General features: G+C 46.3%; 1 protein-coding gene across 2 annotated transcripts; it reads left to right on the forward strand.

Annotated features, from left to right (window-relative positions):
- Positions 1-402: 402 nt before the first annotated feature.
- Positions 403-7648, forward strand: APOE (apolipoprotein E). 2 transcript variants are annotated; one of them, XM_083627902.1, is made up of 4 exons: positions 403-558; positions 936-1002; positions 3115-3265; positions 6619-7648. In XM_083627902.1, exons 2-4 carry the CDS (start codon positions 960-962, stop codon positions 7232-7234), a joined length of 810 nt encoding a protein of 269 aa, XP_083484028.1. In that variant the 5' UTR covers positions 403-558; positions 936-959; the 3' UTR covers positions 7235-7648. The 2 variants fall into 2 exon arrangements, with proteins under 2 accessions (XP_083484028.1, XP_083484029.1); XM_083627903.1 differs by having other exon boundaries at positions 525-613.
- Positions 7649-20854: the final 13206 nt, after the last annotated feature.

Below are 20854 nucleotides of genomic sequence, written 5' to 3' on the forward strand. Positions count from 1 at the left end.
ACCGCCGGAGCACAATTTCTGTTCTCACCCCGAAGCAAAGTTCTTAACCCGAGGTACTATTTCTGGGTTAGTGGAGTCTGTAACCTGAAGCGTATGTAACCCGAGGTACCACTGTAGCTGCAAAAAAATGGGAGAAAGATGGCTATGGGAAATGTGCGAAAGCCCCTCTTCCACGTTCTCCAGGCAGAGAGGAAAAAGAATTATTTAACAACTTCTATTCTGCCTGATGGGGAGACTTGTGTCAGTCAAAAGTTCACATACTTGATGCAATAAAAAAACATTGCTTTAACTATTTTGTTTCTCTCTCTCTCTCTCTGGTGAGTTCAGGGTTAAGACTTTCCCCAGCAGTGTGTGTGTGCAAAGTGTGTGTGGGGGTGTTAAACTTTGTCCTCGATGCCACTTTGGCAAAATTTTGTGACTACTGCTGCTGCTGACTCTGCCAGTCCCGCCTCCCTCTCCCCCCCTCTCTTCCCTACCAGCTGAGCTGGGTATTTAAGTCTGCACAGAAGGTCTGTCTGAACACTTTCCAGACTCCAGAGGAAGAGAAGGTAAAGGAAGGTGAGAGCAAAGCAGAATAACTGGCAACTTTGCACGATCTTTTCTTGTTTTGAAGGTGTGTTGGGTTTGTGGGTTCTAATGTGCATTGTGGACTGGGACTAAGAGACCAAGGGGAAAGAGCTGTTTTCGATTTAAGGACATTTGGAGAAAAATCTGTTAATGTAGGGTTGTTTTTTGTGGTTTTTTAATGGTATGGCATTCGGTGGGGTCTCCCTTTTGGGACTGAGCAGATACAGTCTCATCGTTGGCTGGTCTGCGATTAATCCTGTGTGTGTGTCTCTTAAAGATTCCTGCTGGTGGAGGAAAATACCCACACCCACCCTCAAGTCACTCCATTACCTAATTTTGTCCCTTTTTTTTATGTCTCCGTTTCTCAGAAGGGTCCAGAAAAGTCGGTGATCATGAAATTCCTTGCCCTGTTTTTCACAGTGGTCCTGCTGGGAGGTGAGTGACGGAATTGGAAGAGGTGGTTTGTCTTGAATAAAATTGGATGCACAGAACAAGCTAAGCACCCTTCGTCCCCTCAATCCCAATGCTCCTTAAAGGCTAGTTCAAATGCAGCAGACTTCTATACTCCGTGGGTGTGGAACTTCCACAAACAGTGGCAGTATACCTCGGTGAAGCAAATGCTGGGGACAGACCACAGGGGAATGCGCATATACTTGATGCTGAGCTTGTGAGCTACTCAGAAGCAACTGTCCATGACACTAGGACCAGAGGGACCTTTGGTCCAACCCAGCAAAGCAGCTCTTAGTCTTATGCCATGGTTTGTTAGGAGAATATCGCTTCTCCACAAGTTGTGTGTGGCGTGAGCTAATGTAAAGAGGGAAAGAGGGATGAAGGTAGACTAGACACATAAGAACATCAGGGTTGCGTTGTTGGGAGTGGCCAGAAATCTGAGCTAGCTCGACTTTTGTGTTTTAAAATTATGGGGATGCTTTAAATGGGCTTTAAAACTCTGTCCTGCTCACTGTGCGATGGATGCCGCTTTATAAAAAAATTGGACACTTGTCCATCTAGCTCAGTGCTGTCTGCACTGGCTGGTAGCAGTGCCGGATTTACGTATAAGCTAAACAAGCTATAGCTTAGGATCCCACTCTCTTGGGGGCCCCAAAAAAATTTAAAGGAAAAAAAACCTTGATGTACATTTCCAAAATATAAGATAAAAAACAAATAAAATTAAACTAACATACAGCAACAGTGTTTTGCGTTGTGTAGGCTCCTATGATGTAAGACATGGGCCCCGCCTGCTAGCCTGGTTTGCTCATTTCTATATATAGGGTGCCTACATTCTGCATGTGCAAATGGCTTTAGATACCTGCTGGGTGCAGAAATTACCATATAGCATATATTCAACACAAAAAACAGCAACCATTTGTTGTTGACAAAGGACAGCTGGACATATAAAGGGCCCCATTACCTTCAGTAGCTGAGGGCCTCATCAAACCCAGTAGCATCTCTCAGGGGCACAGAGAGCTTCACTTGTGCAACTGTGTAATGTGTAATATGTAATAAGGGAAGGGACCCACTGCTGATTGCGGAAGGAGAGAGCTGTAGAGTCCTTTGCCCCCTCTCATTGCTTGGCAGCGCGGTGTAGTGGTTGGAGCATGAGACTAGGACTGGGGGGAGAGCCAGGTTTAAATTCCTGCTCGGACAGGGTTGACTCTGAGTCATCCGGCTTCGCCTACCTTGCAGGATTGTTTTGAGGATAAAGTGGGGCTTTCTTGGAGGGCAGAGCACGATAAACCTGCAAACAAATGGGAAGAAAATGCATCCTAAGGGGAAAGGTTGGGTGGGCTGGCTGCCCTTTTACCAGAAGGGAAGGCTCTGTGGGGGTCTGGACTGACCACCCTAGGCTGAAGTAGTTTGCTGTTTGCCTATTCCGGCATGCAGGTGCCTTGTCAAGGTTTGTTTAGGACTTGTGTTTAACAACCACAACCTTTGGCCCCATCAATGGGTCACCCTATCTAGGAATGCCGAGTTGTGAAAGTAACATCAACCCTAAGAGCTGCTGGGATTAGTTAAGGACATTTGTGCCATCGATTGATGACACAAGGAAAGGAGGTTTATGGCATTTCCATCTGGGCTTGCGAAATGACCGGCATTTTGAAAACCAAAGCACTGGGCAGTCACAAACTACACGCTCAAGCCGTTCCATCCCATTCCAGTCGCTGAGACACTAGCTAGCGATGGGAAGAGGTGACAAGATGGCGGCACTTCCCCCTGCAACAGGAAGTACCTTTTTAATTGGGGACGTGTCTCCAACAAAGTTATATTCAGAGGAGGCCCATTGAAATCATTGAATACATCCCTATTGTTTTTAAGTGGGTCTCCTCTGAGCAGGACTACGCTGCATAAATCCCTTCATGTTTTGCCTCCTGGCCATCACTCGCAGGAGTGTGGCTTCGCTGATTCCAAGGGCCTTACTTTGTAAGTGGATTGCGACCTGGTGGGATGCCCCTTATTGACCGGCATCCCTCATTCAGTTTGGGGGGACGTGAGTTTGGCCTGTTTCTAGATCCTTGAATGTTTTCCTCCTTTCCCTAATCCACGCAGGCTCCTTGGCCAACCCTGTCCCGGAAGAAGGGACAAAATCCAAATGGGAGGAGACGGTGGATGTCTTCAGGGACGTAGTGACCAGGATTGGGGAAGCGGCAGATGATGCCACGGCTCAGATCAAGAGTTCGCAGCTCAGCAAGGAACTGGAGTGAGTGATTTTGCTTCTTCCTTTTAAGTGGGTACAGGCGCTAGGTGAGGGGTTTTTTTAATGACACGTGCACAACTGGAGTTTTCACAGCCACAGTGCATACTCAAAAAAGTCCAAGCTCACATTGCTCTTAAATCTCATAGAATGACATAGATCTTAAGATGGGTGATATCTAAACACATTTTGGGGGGGTGGGGTGGAAATGAAGCTGTGTACCATTACAGTACATTCAAAGCATGTTTCCTCACCCCGCCCAAAGAATTCTGGGCACTGTAGTTTGATAAGTGCTCCTGAGAACTGTAACTCTGCGAGGGGTAAACTACTGTTTACCCATAATTCTCTGAGGGAAAGAATGCATTTCGAATGTGCTTTAAAGGTATAGTATGTACACAGTCCATATCACACTTACATGGCAGGAATCCCAATCGGAATTGTACAATTTCTGACGTTAAAATAACCCTGGATTTTAGAATCTTCTGTTTTTGTTTGTTTGGACATCAGCCCTTAGAATTTTCAAATTTGTCAGGTCCTTTGCAAAATATTGCTTTGGTTCTTGCATCCCTAATTTGTTTTGGAACCAACAGAGCTTTGAAATTTACTGGGGCCTGGTGTTAGAGACGGGCATTGTCAGATTGGTTCACACCCTGATATGGCCACGATATCTTCCAGAGTGGTCCCTCATTACCTCCAGGCTCCTGCTGAAGGATGATTTAGGCTGTGTACACATTGCCAGCTTGAAACACAGTTGGATGTTCTTTTCATCAGTAATAATAATAATTTATTATTTATACCCCATCCATATGTTTTCCCAGCCACTCTGGGCGGCTTCCAACAAAAGATTAAAAATACATTAAAACATCAGTCATTAAAAACTTCCCTAAACAGGGATGCCTTCAGATGTCTTCTAAACGTTGGATAGTTGTTTATTTCCTTAGCATCTGACGGGAGGGCGTTCCATAGGGCGGGTGCCACTACCAAGAAGGCCCTCTTCTTGGTTCCCTGTAACTTGGCTTCTCACAGTGAGGGAACCTCCAGAAGGCCCTTGGCGCTGGACCTCAGTGTCCAGGCAGAACAATGGGGGTGGAGACGCTCCTTCAGGTATACTGGGCCAAGGCTGTTTAGGGCTTTAAAGGTCAGCACCAACACTTTGAATTGTGCTGGTTTGCATGGGGAAAATGCACCAAGACACAGTATTCCCTAAGAAACAACTGGATAGATATGGATTGTGGATAATCATCATGTAAACACTGCTTTTTAAACCAGCACTGGAGTCACACTGGATGCAGAGTAAACAGGAGTGTGTACCCAGCGTTAGTCAGCTTAATTTGGTGATCTTTTATCTGAGTAATAGTTGTTTGGAAGAAGAGTAGCATAAATCCCAGAACATGTCCACTTTCTCTGCGGTGCTGACTGTGGAAGATGTAGGTCACAAGCTGATGTGAGAGAGTGTAGCCAGGATAAACAGGGCTGGATTAACCATTAAGCAAAAGAAGCACATCCTCAGGGCATCAAGGGAAGGGGGGGCACCACAGAAATTTCCCTTTGCCAGATTTACCATATAGACCAGGTCGATATCTGGCTCCCTTTCCTTAGCGTCGCAAAAACTGACTCCTGCTCCACCCCCTCATCCCACCCTCCATTGTTGTTTGATCTCTGGAAAGGAAGATGGAGCTTTCTCTGTGCCGCTGTTTTCATCAATAGCGATCTTTTTGTGAGTGACCTTTGTCCCTTGCCTTTAGCCACCCCAAAAACAGAAGTCCCCCCAAAAAGCTTTTTTTAAAATCCCTAAGAAACAGGGTTTTCTCCTCCCTAAAGCTCAACCACTTTGAGCTGAACCCCCCCCCCCGCAAAACGGGGGGCGTTGCGTTTTGATCACTGCCAGTTTTTAATTCTGAAAGTAGATCGCAGTCTCTTGAGAGTTGGCCACCCCTGATAAAAACCATACGGTGCAGCTGAACAAAAATAAACATTATTCATACGAATACAGGAAAATAAACATTATTTTCCATCTTACTGTAGGTTTTGTTTCATTTCAAAAAAAGAAAGTTTTATTTCACACTTTATTACTGCTTATATTTTGAATTAGATATCTACGGGGATACCGAAATCTTTTAAGCGCTTAGGGTCTCCAAAGGTCTGAATCCTGCCCTGAGGATAGAGGAAGCGGGAGACATTAAAGGGGGAAGCAAATGGCTGGTGATTTAAATGTGTTGCTTTGTTGTTTCCTGGAAGCTCTAATAGCTAGATTTTCCAACCACAAACACTTGGTTGGCACTTGTCAGTCGCAGGGGCTGAAGCTGAGACTGGTTGAGTGGCTGACAGCTTTTTGTTCATGGCTCAAACGGAGTCTGGTGACAGGCGACCATTTTATCCCACATGTAAGTCAAATCTGACTTGGAGCCCCATCTATGCCTTCTATTTAAGGCTCTCTTATACCACTTCAACAGTCACGGAGAATCCTGGGAACTGTAGTTTGTAAAACTGCTAGGATTGTGACTTCAATGCAACCATCATAATAATAATTCGTTATTTAAATGCCGTCCACCAGACTGGGTTACCCCAGCCGCTCTGGGCGGCTCCCAACAGAATATTAAAAACGCAATAAAACATCAAACATTAAAAACTTCCCTAAGCAGGGCTGCCTTCAGATGTCTTCTAAAAGTCAATTAGTTGTTTATTTCCTTGACATCTGCTGGGAGGGCGTTCCACAGGGCGGGCGCCATGACCGAGAAGGCCCTCTGTCTGGTTCCCTGTAACCTCACTTCTCGCAGGGAGGGAGCCATCAGAAGGCCCTCAGAGCTGAACCTCAGTGAACGATGGGGGTGGAGATGCTCCTTCAGGTATATAAGGTCAATGAGGCTGTTTAGGGCTTTAATCAGCACCAACACTTTGAATTGAGCTTGGAAATGTACTGGGAGACGATATAAATCCTCTTAAGACTGGTGTTATACGTTCCCGGCTGCCACTCCCAGTCACTAGTCCGGCAGCCGTGTTCTGGATTAGATGGTAGTTTCCAAGTCACCTTCAAAGGTAGCCCCACGTAGAGAACATTGCAGTAGTCCAAGCAGGAGATAACCAGATGATCTGCAGTTGCCAGGTTTCTCTTGGGTTTTGCTAGTGAGGTATACGAGGGATTTAAATGTATGGTGTGAATGTGGCGCCAGGGTGGCCAAATTCTCCTTGCCACTTAGCAGGGTGGTACAGGCACCCATGTTCCTCCAAGGTGGGCAAGCTCACCTCAGGATAGATTGGTTGTCTATCCTGCAAGAATTATGGCGGCAGGGCCTAATGCTAGAGAATGACCAGGGTGACACGATTCTGACCCTTCCCTGCTACCTCCTCCTTCTCCACAGTGGCTTTATCACAGACACCATGGCGGAGTTGGACCTCTACACAGAGAACCTGCGCTCCAAGATAGGCCCCTACTCCCGGGATGTGCAGCAGCGCCTGACGACCGAAATGTCGGCCTTGTCCGAGAAGCTGCGGACCGACATGGAGGAGACCAAGGGCAAGGTGGTCCAGTACACCAACGACGCACGCCTGATGCTCAACCACAACATGGAGGTGCTGCGGTCCCAGTTCAACCTCTACATGCGCAAGATGAAGAAGCGTCTCACGAAGGACGTCGACGACCTGCAGAGGAAGTTTGAAGCCTACAGAGCGGAAGTGCAGACCAGCGCAGACGAGAAGGTGGAAGCCATGCGCCAGAGCCTGGAGCCCTATTTCTCCAAAATCCGAGAGAAGGGGCAGCAGCGTTTCCAGGCCCTGGTGCAGGCCGTGGGCGAGCAAGGGAAGATGGTCCACGAGCAGCTCAACAGCCGAGCTCAGGAGTTGAAGGACTCCTTTGACCAGACGGCCGAAAAGGTGCGCGAGTGGTTCGCCCCCTTGGTGGAGGACCTCACCACCCGGATCCAGGCCCTTGTGGAGAAAGTCAAGGAGGCTCAGGCGCAGGTGCAGGCACAGGCTTAAGGCCTGTGCTCCCAGGAAGAGCAACATGGCTGACCTCCGTTTCTATGGGAACCAAGATGGCTCTCTTTGGCTGGACAGGCATTGACGGTCCTTGCTGTATACTAACCTCACACCGCACGGCAGGTCCCCCTCCCTGTCCAGCTCTACTTGGCCAGAGTGCTGCCATTTTGGCCAATTAACATTCCACACACTTTTCTCTGGTGACCAGCACTTTCTAGGTCCTCCATTAGTAACCGCTGTTGCACCTGTGAACCACTGACAAGAAAAGGGCGCTCTGCCCTGTTTCCCCGTTTTAACACCTCACACCCAAGACACTTGTGTCATTCCTTTCGCCACAATTTCTTGGCTTTCCTGATGTTTTTTTTCTTTCTTTCCCATTTTGACCTGTTAACTGAATAAAATGTACTTTGGATACAGGGGTCTCCCTTTCTTGTGATGGAGTTTCATGTCTCGTTTTGCATTGCACAACAACCAATATACACACAGAGCAGGAGGAGCAGGTAAACAGTAATTGAAATGGCATCGGTTTTCCCGAATCAGCAGCATACCTTTGCAGCTCCATAGGGAGCATGGAATCATAGAAGGGACCCTTGAGGACCATCTAGTCCAACCCACTGCAATGCAGGATGTTTCTGAACACCTAGGTGCAAAAACTCGGGGTTGTTTCTGCTTTGCCAGGTATATTCAAGTGGTTTTGGTTTTTTTTTGCCTGTCCTGCCACACAGAGGCCCAGGCAAAAATGAATGCTATAAAATGATGCACTTGGAAACTTACTGGATTGTAGGCCCTGATGGAATTAGATAGCATGGAGGTTAAAGAAGAAGAAGTTAAGTCTATTGCTTTCTGGGCCTGGAAGAAGGGGCCATCTGAATTGGAGAAGGGGCATAGATCTGATTTGCAGGGAGAAGGTGCCAGTTTCAATCCTTGGTATCTTCAAATAGGGCTGGAAGAGACTCCCGCCTGCTGCTGCCAGTCAGTGTAGACCAGGGGTCAGCAACCTTTTTTAGCCGTGGGCTGGTCCACCATCCCTCAGACCATGTGGTGGGCTGGACTATATTTTTTTTGGGGGGGGATGAACGAATTCCTATGCGGCATAGGCTATGCCCCACAAATAATCCAGAGATGCATTTTAAATAAAAGCACACATTCTACTCATGTGAAAACACGCTGATTCCTGGACCATCCAAAGGCCAGATTGAGAAGGCGATTGGGCCGCATCCGGCCCCCGGGCCTTAGGTTGCCTACCCATGATGTAGATAGTACAGTGGTACCTCGGGTTACATACGCTTCAGGTTACATACGCTTCAGGTTACAGACTCCGCTAACCCAGAAATAGGTTAAGAACTTTGCTTCAGGATGAGAAAAAGAAATCGTGCTCCGGCGGCGCAGCAGCAGCAGGAAGCCCCATTAGCTAAAGTGGTGCTTCAGGTTAAGAACAGTTTCAGGTTAAGAACGGACCTCCGGAATGAATTAAGTACTTAACCCGAGGTACCACTGTATGGAGTTTGATGGACCAATGGTTTGGCTCGGTATGAAGCAGCTTCCCTTGTTCCTGTGTGATGGCCCATAGCCTTCTGTAAAGATGCCAACTTTGATCGCCTGATGGAGCCATGGGGCAGAGTCCAAGGCATATCGCTACTCGGGTCGCATGGGAAGGCAGGTGTGATAACAATCCCCACAGCTGCCATGTCGGCAAGTTGCTCTGCCGCTGCCCTCACCTGCCTGCCTGCCTGAGCTCAGCATAGTATGTGACGTGCATCTGTGAAGATATCTTCCACATGTACCTTTGCATGTGTTGGTCAACCTATTTGGGACTCTACAGTTGACCAGAGATGTTGTCTAATGTATTTCTTTTCTTTTTGAAAAGCCCAGCTTCAATTAAAAACATAATGCTCGCCCTGCCAATTTCTGACACTTGCACAATGAATTCTGGCAACTGGCCCAGAGTAAAAATAATCGGACTCTCTTATTTCTGGTTCATTGGCTGCCCTTTGGCTTTGAACTAGCTGTTCACAACAAGGATAGTACAGTAATCCCTTGTCTACTTACAGTGTGGCAATCCAAGATGGCTGCCCCCACGATCCCTTGGGGAATTGTTCTCCCCTTCACTCATTGCAGCACCAGAGGCTATGAGTGATGACATATTATGCGTATGGGGTGTTAAGGCGAGGGGTAGCGCCTCTGGTAGGGACGCGGGTGGCGCTGTGGGTTAAACCACAGAGCCTAGGACTTGCCGATCAGAAGGTCGGCGGTTCGAATCCCCGCTATGGGGTGAGCTCCTGTTGCTCGGTCCCTGCTCCTGCCAACCTAGCAGTTTGAAAGCACGTCAAAGTGCAAGGAGATAAATAGGTACTGCTCCAGCAGGAAGGTAAACGGCGTTTCCATGCGCTGCTCTGGTTCGCCAGAAGCGGCTTAGTCATGCTGGCCACATGACCCAGAAGCTGTACTCCGGCTCCCTCGGCCAGTAAAGCAAGATGAGCGCCGCAACCCCAGAGTCGGCCACCAGTGGCGTAGCGTGGGGGGTGCAGGGGGGGCCGGCCGCACCGGGCGCAACATCTGGGGTTAGGGCAAATCCACGGGTTAGGGGGCGCTAATTACTTGCCTTGCCCCGGGTGCTGACAACCCACGCTACGCCACTGTCGGCCACAACTGGACCTAATGGTCAGGGGTCCCTTTACCTTTACCTTTAGCACCTCTGGTGGGGGACACATCGTGCTCCTTCTGGGATAGTTTGCCCCTCTTTAGTCCACACCCTGCATTCAGCTCTCACCTGTGGAAGTTGTCAACTGGTGACAGCGGCTACAACCAAGGAACGGATTGACTGGCCTGCTAAACCAGGTGAGGGTAGCTGATGGGTCTCAAACCCTCAGTGAGTCAGGGACTTCCCTGGATGCGGTTTGAGCAGATGAGACCAAGAGTGGGTCCAGTGGTCAAGAAGGCAGTTACTGCACAGGCTGTAGAAGGAAGTGAGGGGCAGATGGGGCTCGTCCACCTAAGAAGGTCACCTATCTAGGAGAAGGAATGCTCAGATCCTAAATCTCCGCTGCCTTGCAGAACATCTTGGGGAGAAGAAACGGCTAAGGAGGAAACCCTACAAAAACCTGGGGTGTAGTCCCTAAGACGGTTAGATGGTGCCTTATATGCCTCCTTCTGGCAACTCCTGCAGCCAAGCTGGTGCCAAACGTCTTGCTCTGCTTTCCTTTAGACCACATCAGCGAGACTGGGAGGGGAGTCTTGTCGTCTGGGCAGCCCCGGACCTCCATCCACACTGCCCAGGATTTTGCCCCAGGGAGTCACTTCGGTGCTGCTAATACAGCGGTTTGACTTCACCCCCAGAGGCACACTCCATTGTCTCTCGAGACAGATGCCAACAACAGCAGACATGCATGCACACACTCTGAACCATGACAACTTTTCAAATTCACATCGAGAGAGAAAGAGAAGGGGCAATGGTTTACTAGGAACAGGTACCAGAAACTGGGATTTTGCCCTGCATGTCTCAAAGTGATTGATATGCATGCACATGATACAAAGAGATGGTAATAAGACTTTCAGAGTCAAGCAGAGACATGTCCTTCGAGAGGCAGAACTTGTTTTGGGGAGTGTCGTGGCACCAGATCAGCCAGTGGTATCCAGAGTACCGTATTTTTCCGTGTATAAGACTAGATACTTTCCCTAAAAAACAATGTCCAAAATTTTGTTTTGTTTTTTATAATAATATTTATTAAAGGTTTAAAGATTACAGAAAAAAGAAGAAAGAAAAAATGAAAATTATATAGAACAAATCAAAACCTTACAATACATAGGAAAGAAAAAAGAAAAAAAAACAGAAAACAATACAGTAAAACAAAAAAAGCAAAAACAATTAAAAACACATCCAATATTTCCATATCTTTGTCTTTCATTTACTTGTTTCATCGACCTCCTCACACCTCCCTTTTTTGTATTCTAATTCAATTAGCTGTTTCAGCAAATCCTTTCCCTCTTACTCAATTTTTGTTCTATAATTTATCTTAACACAATCTAACCTTAAATTTTCCACTTTAACCCATTAACAATCTATTTTTACTTAATTCTTTATAACATTTCTGCTAAAGCCATGTAACTTCATTCCAGCATCCTTCTAACATTCATTAATTTTACAGTATTTCTGTAGATAGACTTTAAATTTTTTCCAATCTTCTTCCACCAACTCTTCTCCCTGGTCTCGGATTCTGCCAGTCATTTCCGCCAGTTCCATGTAGTCCATCAACTTCATCTGCCATTCTTCCCGGGTGGGTAAATCTTGTGTCTTCCAATGTTTTGCGATAAGTATTCTTGCTGCTGTTGTAGCATACATAAAGAAAGTTCTATCCTTCTTTGGCACCAATTGGCCGACCGTGCCCAGGAGAAAGGCCTCTGGTTTCTTCAGGAAGGTATATTTAAATACCTTTTTCATTTCATTATAAATCATCTCCCAGAAAGTCTTAATCCTTGGGCATGTCCACCAAAGGTGAAAGAATGTACCTTCAGTCTCATTACATTTCCAGCATTTATTATCGGGCAAATGGTAGATTTTTGCAAGCTTGACTGGTGTTATGTACCACCTGTAGATCATTTTCATTAAATTCTCTTTTAAGGCATTACATGCCGTAAACTTCATACCTGTGGTCCATAACTGTTCCCAGTCAGCCATCATAATGTTGTGTCCAACATCTTGTGCCCATTTAATCATAGCAGATTTCACCGTTTCATCCTGCGTATTCCATTTCAACAGCAAGTTATACATTCTTGACAAATTCTTAACTTTGGGATCTAACAATTCTGTTTCCAATTTTGATTTTTCCACCTGGAAGCCTAGTTTTTTGTCCAAATTATATGCCTCCATTATTTGATAATAATGGAGCCAGTCTTGCACTCTATTTTTTAATTTTTCAAAACTCTGCAGTTTTAATCTGTCTCCCTCTTGTTCCAGAATTTCCCAATACTTCGGCCATTTGGCCTCCATATTGAGTTTTTTCTGAGCCTTTGCTTCCATTGGTGACAACCATCTTGGGGTTTTATTTTCTAGCAAGTCCTTATATCTTATCCAGACATTAAACAGTGCTTTTCTGACAATATGGTTTTTAAACGCTTTATGTGCTTTAACCTTATCATACCAGAGATATGCATGCCAACCAAATACATTGTTGAAACCTTCCAAACCCAACACATCAGTATTTTCAAGAAGCAGCCATTCTTTCAGCCAGCAAAAGGCGGCTGATTCATAATAAAGTTTAAGGTCTGGCAGGGCAAATCCACCTCTTTCTTTAGCATCAGTTAATATCTTGAATTTTATTCGAGGCTTCTTGCCCTGCCAGACAAATCTAGAAATGTCTCTCTGCCACTTCTTGAAACAGTCCATTTTGTCCAAAATTTGCAATGTTTGAAACAAAAACAGCATCCTTGGCAATACGTTCATTTTTATCACAGCAATTTGGCCTAACAGTGATAACTTCAAATTTGACCATATTTGTAGGTCCTTTTTCACTTCAGTCCAATGTCCAAAATTTTGGGGCGTCTTATGCATGGGGGCATCTTATAGGCCATCTCTTCCCCCCTCCTCATTTTCTTAAACCAGAGTCCCCAAAGTAGGGGGCGTCTTATGCATGGGGGCATCTTATAGACAGGAAAGTACGGTATTTAGAAAGTACCTGTGTTTTATTTTAGTGCACATTTCTTTGTGGACAGGGTGGAAAAACAAGTCCTTTTTAGGGAAGCTACACATGCAGCTTGGCCCAAAGGAGAGAAACAAGTTGGGGCAAGAAGCCACCAAAGTATGACTGAGAACACAGAAGAATACAAATACAGCCTGCATGATGTGAGAATATCCAGCCAGACACAAATGCGGCTCATTGGCCAGATGATGTGTGACAACCATTATTTGCAGCCCTCGAGAGGAGCTGGGGAGGTATCAGGCCTGGCTGGTGACATGTGTTTGGCTTTGTTATGTCCAAGAAAATGATCAAAGGGATCGAGTGACTCCCAATGAGAAAAGGCGGCAGCATTTTTAGCTTAGGGAAAAGGCGAGTCAGAGGCAACATGCTAGAAGTTTACGAAAACCATGCTTGGCACAGAAAATGAGTGGATAGCGGGAGGGTTTTTCTTGCTCTTTCAGAGAGAAAGAGAGAAAGAGAGAAAGAGAGAAAGAGAGAAAGAAAGAAAGAAAGAAAGAAAGAAAGAAAGAAAGAAAGAAAGAAAGAAAGAAATCCCCGCAGGAATTTAATAATAAATAAATAATATCCTTGGAAATCTGCACTTCTCCACATTTTGCAACGTAGTTCTCCAACCAAATAATGCAAAAAAAAAAAAAAGCATGCATATTTGGGGAGGCACAAAGCAGGCATAAAAATGCACATTATTATTATTATTGAAAATAGCATACAAGAAACCATTGTATCAGGCAAAGCTGCTTGCAGATAATGTGGATAATAGAAGAACCGTACACTAAAATCTTGGTGATTTTTTAAAAAATTGCAAACATTCCGAAAACTGGGGAACTGTATTTAAACTGGCGGGGTGGGGGATAGAAACTCAGGGTCATATCCAATGTTGAACATAAGAAGAGCCCTGCTTGGTCAGGTTGACAGGATATCTAGTTCTCTAGCATTCTCTTCTGACAGTGGCCTTCCAAGTGTCCATGAGAAACCTGCACCTCTCCTGTGGCAGTGAGTTCCACAGTTTAACTGTGTGCTGTGTGAGGACTCATTTCCTTCTATCTGTCCCTGCTCCTGCCAACCTAGCAGCTCGAAAGCACGTCAAAGTGCAAGTAGATAAATAGGTACCGCTCTGGCAGGAAGGTAAACGGCCTTTCCGTGCGCTGCTCTGGTTCGCCAGAAGCGGCTTAGTCATGCTGGCCACATGACCCGGAAGCTGTACGCCGGCTCCCTCGGCCAGTAAAGCGAGATGAGCGCCGCAACCCCAGAGTCGGTCACGACTGGACCTAACGGTCAGGGGTCCCTTTACCTTTACTTTTACCTTTAACTTGAGGTATGACTGTAGCTTTATTCAACAGGCAGCTTTTCCCAGCACGGAGACAAATGGAAGCTTGAAAAAGCACCCCCTGCTAAAATAATCCCTGCGGTAGGCAAAGGAACGAGGAGGAAATCATAGGGGCCTCAAGGCACCTGTGCGTGAGAACTGCCGCAGGGCACTGTGACGTCACTGCCCCGTCCCATGCTGCTGACGCTGAGGCATGCACGTGGGACTTTGCTCCCTGAGCAAATCCAGACCTCTATGGTTGTGGCAACTTTTCTTGCACATTCTCTCCAAACTGCGGGGCCCCCGCCAGGCTGACTCTCTTGGAAAGCGATGAGGCTGCACTTTCGAAAAGAGACTTTGTGTTTTGCTTGGGGTTGGCTGGTTACTGATGCAGCTGGTGTTTCGGGAGCTTGCGCAACACAGGCAGAAAACCTGAGCTAGGAATCGGGGGGAGGGGAGGTGTCTTTTTTTAAAAAAAGGTCCAAAGGACAAGAAATGGCTTATTTAAAAATAATAATGGTGATGATTATTTAAAACACACACACACACACACACACACACACACACACACACACACACAAATTAAAAAGCAGGAAAGTAGCCTGTACCGTTCTAATACGAAACCTTCAATTCATCATCTGCATTTAATCAACTGCTGACGACGTCTTTGTTTTTTGACAGAAAAACACTATTATCCTGCTTTGCTTCGAAGTGGATGATTTTAAATTTCTGTTCATGTTGGGCTTTAATGCTTTGTTTTAGTTCTGTTGTTGTTTCAATGGGCTTTGTGACTTTTTTATTTTGTAAACTACCTTGATAAATGGATTTATCATTAATTAGGGCTTGCCGATCAGAAGGTCGGCGGTTCGAAGCCCTGCGACGGGGTGAGCTCCTATTGTTTGGTCTCAGCTCCTGCCCACCTAGCAGTTCGAAAACATGTCAAGTGCAAGTAGATAAATAGGTACTGCTCTGGTGGGAAGGTAAATGGCGTTTCCGTGCGCTGCTCTGGTTTGCCAGAAGTGGCTTAGTCATGCTGGCCACATGACCCGGAAGCTGTCTGTGGACAAATGCCGGCTCCCTCAGCCTATAGAGCGAGTTGAGTCCCATAATCCCAGAGTCGTCCACGACTGGACCTAATGGTCAGGGGTACCTTTACCTTTATCTAATTGATTAAAATGAATGGAGAATCTCATGACCAGTTCTGGTATGTTATGCATTTTAGATTAGCAATCTGGCCCTCTGTATGATAACATACCCTTCAACATTTCCCCAATGAAAATAGGGACGTTCCATTCCATAATGATAATTTTACTGTTTATACCCCCCTACATCTCACTGGGTTGCCCAGCCACTCTGGGCAGCTTCCAACATTCCGGTATATAATAAAACAGTAAACATTTTTAAAAGCCTTCCCTATACAGGATTGCCTTCAGACAGCTCAGGGATTGGCTATCTCTGTAACCTCCCAACATTTATCCAATGAAAATAGGGACGTCCTAAGAAAAAGTGGGACATTCTGGGATGAAATCAGAAACTGGGACGGCTTCTCTAAATCAGGGACGCCCCTGGAAAATAGGGACACTTGGCGGGTCTACAATAAGGCCTGATACGCAAATAATATAGTGGTCCATCTATTGCTTGAGCTCCCTGCCTTGATGAGAGGGTTCTGGGTGGCTGCATACATGTGCAATACTAGTCAGTGTTTTACCACTAAGTGGTATGAACAGGAAAGAACCATATAATTTGTGGATAGCCCACATTTCCAAAATATTATAGCGTGCCTAAGGCTCTGTATACACTAACTTGTTTGAAGCACAAAATGTAGTTTCCCCCTCAATCCGGAATTGTCCTTGCACATCTTCAGCATGCTGCTGTCAATCTAGATTGGTTCTAGATCCTGTCACCCACCCAAATGGGTGTAGTTACTGGAAACACATTTGAAAACCCTCCCTTTGATTAAGTCATTCATGTCCCTTCCTCCCTGCACATGCTCCAGCTGAAGGAAGAAGAAGAAGAGGAGGAGGAGGAGGAGGAGTTTGGATTTGATATCCTGCTTTATCACTACCCTAAGGAGTCTCACCAGCTGGGACGCGGGTGGCGCTGTGGGTTAAACCACAGAGCCTAGGGCTTGCCGTTCAGAAGGTAGGCGGTTCAAATCCGCCCCAGCAGAGTGATCTTCCGTTGCTCGGTCCCAGCTCCTGCCAACCTAGCAGTTCGAAAGCACCTCAAAGTGCAAGTAGATAAATAGGCGGGAAGGTAAACGGCATTTCCATGCGCTGCTCTGGTTAGCCAGAAGCGGCTTAGTCATGCTGGCCACATGACCCGGAAGCTGTATGCCGGCTCCCTCGGCCAGTAAAGCGAGATGAGCGCCGCAACCCCAGAGTCGGCCACAACTGGACCTAATGGTCAGGGGTCCCTTTACCTTTACCTAAGGAGTCTCAAAGCGGCTAACATTCTCCTTTCCCTTCCTTCCCCACAACAAACACTCTGTGAGGTGAGTGAGGCTGAGAGACTTCAAAGAAGTGTGACTCGCCCAAGGTCACCCAGCAGCTGCATGTGGAGGAGCGGAGACGCGAACCCCGTTCACCAGATTACGAGTCCACCGCTCTTAACCACTACAGCACACTGGTGTAGGGTGACTGCGATCTTGGACATATGACTACACACGGGGTCATTGGGGTGGATGAACGCCCCATTTCTGGGACCGCCCACTCAGTGCATAGTTAAACTATGGAACTCTCTGCCACAGGAAGCAGTGGTGACCACCAGCTTCACGGAGGAGAAAGCTACAGATGGCTGCTAGCCACAATGGCTATGCTCTGCCCCCACTGTCTTGGCAGTAGTGTTTCTGCATATCAGTTGCTGGAAATCCCAGAAGGGGAGAGGGCTCTTTTGCTTGAGAGTTCCCCCCAGGCATCTGCGTCGCTGCTTTGAGAACAGCATGTCAGCCAGGAGGGGCCATCAGCCTTATCTAGCAGGACTCTTCTGATACTCTTATCTGTTTTAATCTCTTTTCGAATGGACTGCGCTACGTGGTAATGCAGACTCAATCTGCAATAAGCTTTTATTCTCAGAATGAAGCCAGTTTCTATCACAGAATTGTAGAGTTGAAAGGGTGCCAACTAGTCCAACCCTACGCATCGCAGGAATCGCAGCTAAATAATCCCCCTTGTTATATATCGTTGTGCTATTTTGCCTGCGAGCGCTAGAGCTCGAAAATAGCTCAGAAATGTTTTACCAATCGCTTGGAAGGCTGTTCTGCTCTACAAAGTGGGTCTTTTCCCCACCTCAACTCTGCTCACCCCTTTGCTGAAGTTGCCTTAAAAACCTTTACAGATCTCTCTTTCTCTGGGGTTGTTTTCCTGTCTTGACCTCAGAAGTCTCCTTGCCCCCCCCAAAAGGTCAGACTGTTATTTCTAGAGATAGGACCCAAGAAGCACCTTCCAGGGGCAAAAATTAGGCAATAGATCTAGACTGTGTGTACAATTGATTCTAGAATACAACGTGTTTTGTGTGTGTGTGTGTGTGAAGATTAAGGACTGCAGTGCAAGAAAGAAGAAAAAAATTCCACAAGAGAAAGGGTGTGGGAGAGTTGAGTTTCTCAACAAAAACAAAGGATTTCTTAACCAGGGCTGTTTATCTAAAAAATGTGGACCTCGAGATAAAATAAATCCTAAAAGATCCCAGGAGGGGGTTACTGTCGTTCAGCATTTTGTTACTGGGAAGGGGAAAGGAAGGAGGCTTGGATCTCCGAACAAACATTTTGCAATGAACGCAAATAACCCCTCCAGGCTCCTCCTCTCCTCCCGGGCCGGATGAGTGGGGTTGCCAGGTCAAAAACTGGGGAGAAAAGGGACATTGTGGAACGGGACTGTTTGTTCCGCAGAGCTGTATAGGTTAGAGACAAAAGGGCTGTTAAAGAGAGATGTGTGATGCTGTGGTGAATAAGACACAAATAAGGGCCTGCTTTAAAATAATGGGAGATTTCTGGGGGTACATGCTAGAACAGGGGTCAGCAAACTTTTTCAGCAGGGGGCCGGTCCACTGTCCCTCAGACCTTGGGGGGGCCGGACTATATTTTGAAGAGGGGGACAAGAACGAATTCCTATGCCCCACAAATAACCCAGAGATGCATTTTAAATAAAAGCACACATTCTACTCATGTAAAAACACCAGGCAGGTGCCACAAATAACCCAGAGAAGCATTTTAAATAAAAGGGCACATTCTACTCATGTAAAAACACACTGATTCCCGGGCCAGATTTAGAAGGCGATTGGGTCGGATCCAGCCCCTGGGCCTTAGTTTGCCTGCCCATGTGCTAGAAGCTTCTACTACCACTGACAGCTGTGGGGAAGGCTTCAAACTTTGAGACTCCTCAGGCATTATGGCCTGTGTAAGACCCCCAGTATCTGTTCTGGGAAACAGATGGAGGCACACAGAGAGAGGGGGTGGGGAGTGAGAGAAGAAAGTTTTCAAAACATCCCAGGATTGCCCCACAGATTCTGGGAGCTTTTGGTTCTCTCAGCTTCTCAACCTTCCAAATCTTTAATTCACAAATTAAAGATTCTCTCTCTCACACACCCATTCTTTAATTCCACAGCTCTGCAGCAATCTGAAAGTCTTGTTTTGTTTTTTTAAAAAAGTCTCATGAATATTCTCCAGCATTTTAGTGCGAATTTTGCCCAATCAACACATATTTGCGTGCCGTTTTGACAAGTACTGTAGACACGCTTTGGGGAAGCAGTTTCGCCTAACGCAATGCATGTTTGCATGTCACTGTCATGAATATACATGTCCATATGCACGCTTAACCTAGACTGATGCATTTCTGCTGTCACTGCTGGAGAGCAGCACAACAAAATTCAGAAAAGTCCGAATTTTGAGAGGCGGCTGTGTTCTAGTTCACGTGTTGCTTCGGAAATTGCAAATTGGGCAAGTTTGACTTTAAATTGAATCGGGTTTCTCCCCCAGCCCTGCCCAGGGAAGGGGATGACATCCTGTGCAGCCTACAGACTTGTTGTACCGCCTGCCTCATGAGGACTAGGATAGTGGCTCTGAGTCTTGGAAGAATGGTACTGAGAACAGCTCTGCACCTTGACACCTGCCCAGTTCTGCTGACTTCTGGGCAGGCCAAGGAAGAAGAGCAAGAAGGGAGATTCTGCTTCAGAAAATAGAATTAACATGCTGTATAAACCAATTTGTCATGAGTAGAGAAGCTTGAGGAAGATGGTGTTTGTGAATTCCTGCACAATATTTTCTGACCTGCACCTCTCGGACTAATGTGTGGCATATATTTTAGCAATCCACTGGACCTCACTCTTCTCCTGTTCTGCAATGCAATTCTTGGCTGTTTGAAGGCATCAGAATTCCCATTTTTAAAAATGCATGCATTTAGAGAAAATACACATTTAAATGTGTTGTGGGATGGGGAAGGGGAGAGGAGGGATGAGTAAAAACATACAAAACTCCCCAATGCCTTCCTTTCCCCAAATCCTGGATGGTCACTGCCAGTCAGAGAAGGCCATATTGAACAAGATCTGGTCTGACTCAGTAGGAGACAGCTTCCCGAGTTGCAGCTGAAAACACACAATGTGAGAATATACCCCTGAAGTATAGAAACCAACTCTTTGTGTTCAGGGCTATGTATTCTTACTTGCTTCATCAGCCTATCTGCTCTCTGTCTTTAGGAAGGTCTTCAAGGCAGTTAACAAATCTCAGTAGCACAGCAAAGATCATCACTATCTATCTGATCATCTCTTTTAAAATTGAAGGTAGCAGGGATTAGACCCAGGATGTTCTGCTTGCAAAACATGAGCTCTCTGACTGAGCAAAGGAGCCTCCTTTTTGAGTCTCATCACTCACATCCTATGCATGTTGCTGACCCAAAGAACATGAGAAAAGCCTGCAGGATCAGGCCAATCGATAGCATATCACAGGGGCCACTCAGATACCTGTGGGAAACTTGCAAGCACAAGAGCTGTTTCCCCTCCGGCAGTTTCCAGAAAGATGACTGTCTCCGACTGCGTAGACAGAACATAGCTATCATGTCTAGTAGCCATTGAATGGCCTTATCTTCCTCGAATTTGTCCATTCCTCTTTTGAAGCCTTCCAAATTGTGGTGGCCTTGAGGCTACCTCAGAAGGTTTTGGACTCTCTTTCGTTCCTTAGAGGTTAGAGACAGACGACGGCCTTTGAAAATGTAAATTCCAAATCTGAGACCTTCAGGAAGCCCCACAAACGGAGCGTTTTGAGAATCAGGCGCAAGTGCTTCCATGTGTGAACTTAAAAACTGGGGGGAAATATGACTTGAGAGACCATAATCTCTTCTCAGCAGTGGCGCCCGCCCTGTGGAACGCCCTCCCACCAGATGTCAAAGAGAACAACAACTACCAGACATTTAGAAGACATATGAAGGCAGCCCTGTGTAGGGAAGCTTTTAATGTTTGATGCATTACTGTATTTTAATATTTTGTTGGAAGCCGCCCAGAGTGGCTGGGGAAGCCCAGCCAGATGGGCGGGGTATAAATAATAAATTATTATTATTATTCATAGAATCGTAGAGCTGGGAGGAACTCTTTAGGATCATTTACTCCAGCCCCCTGAAATGCAGGAATATGCAG

This window comes from Podarcis filfolensis (genome assembly GCF_964270895.1).
Source record: "Podarcis filfolensis genome assembly, chromosome: 8".
Classification (NCBI taxonomy): domain Eukaryota; kingdom Metazoa; phylum Chordata; class Lepidosauria; order Squamata; family Lacertidae; genus Podarcis; species Podarcis filfolensis.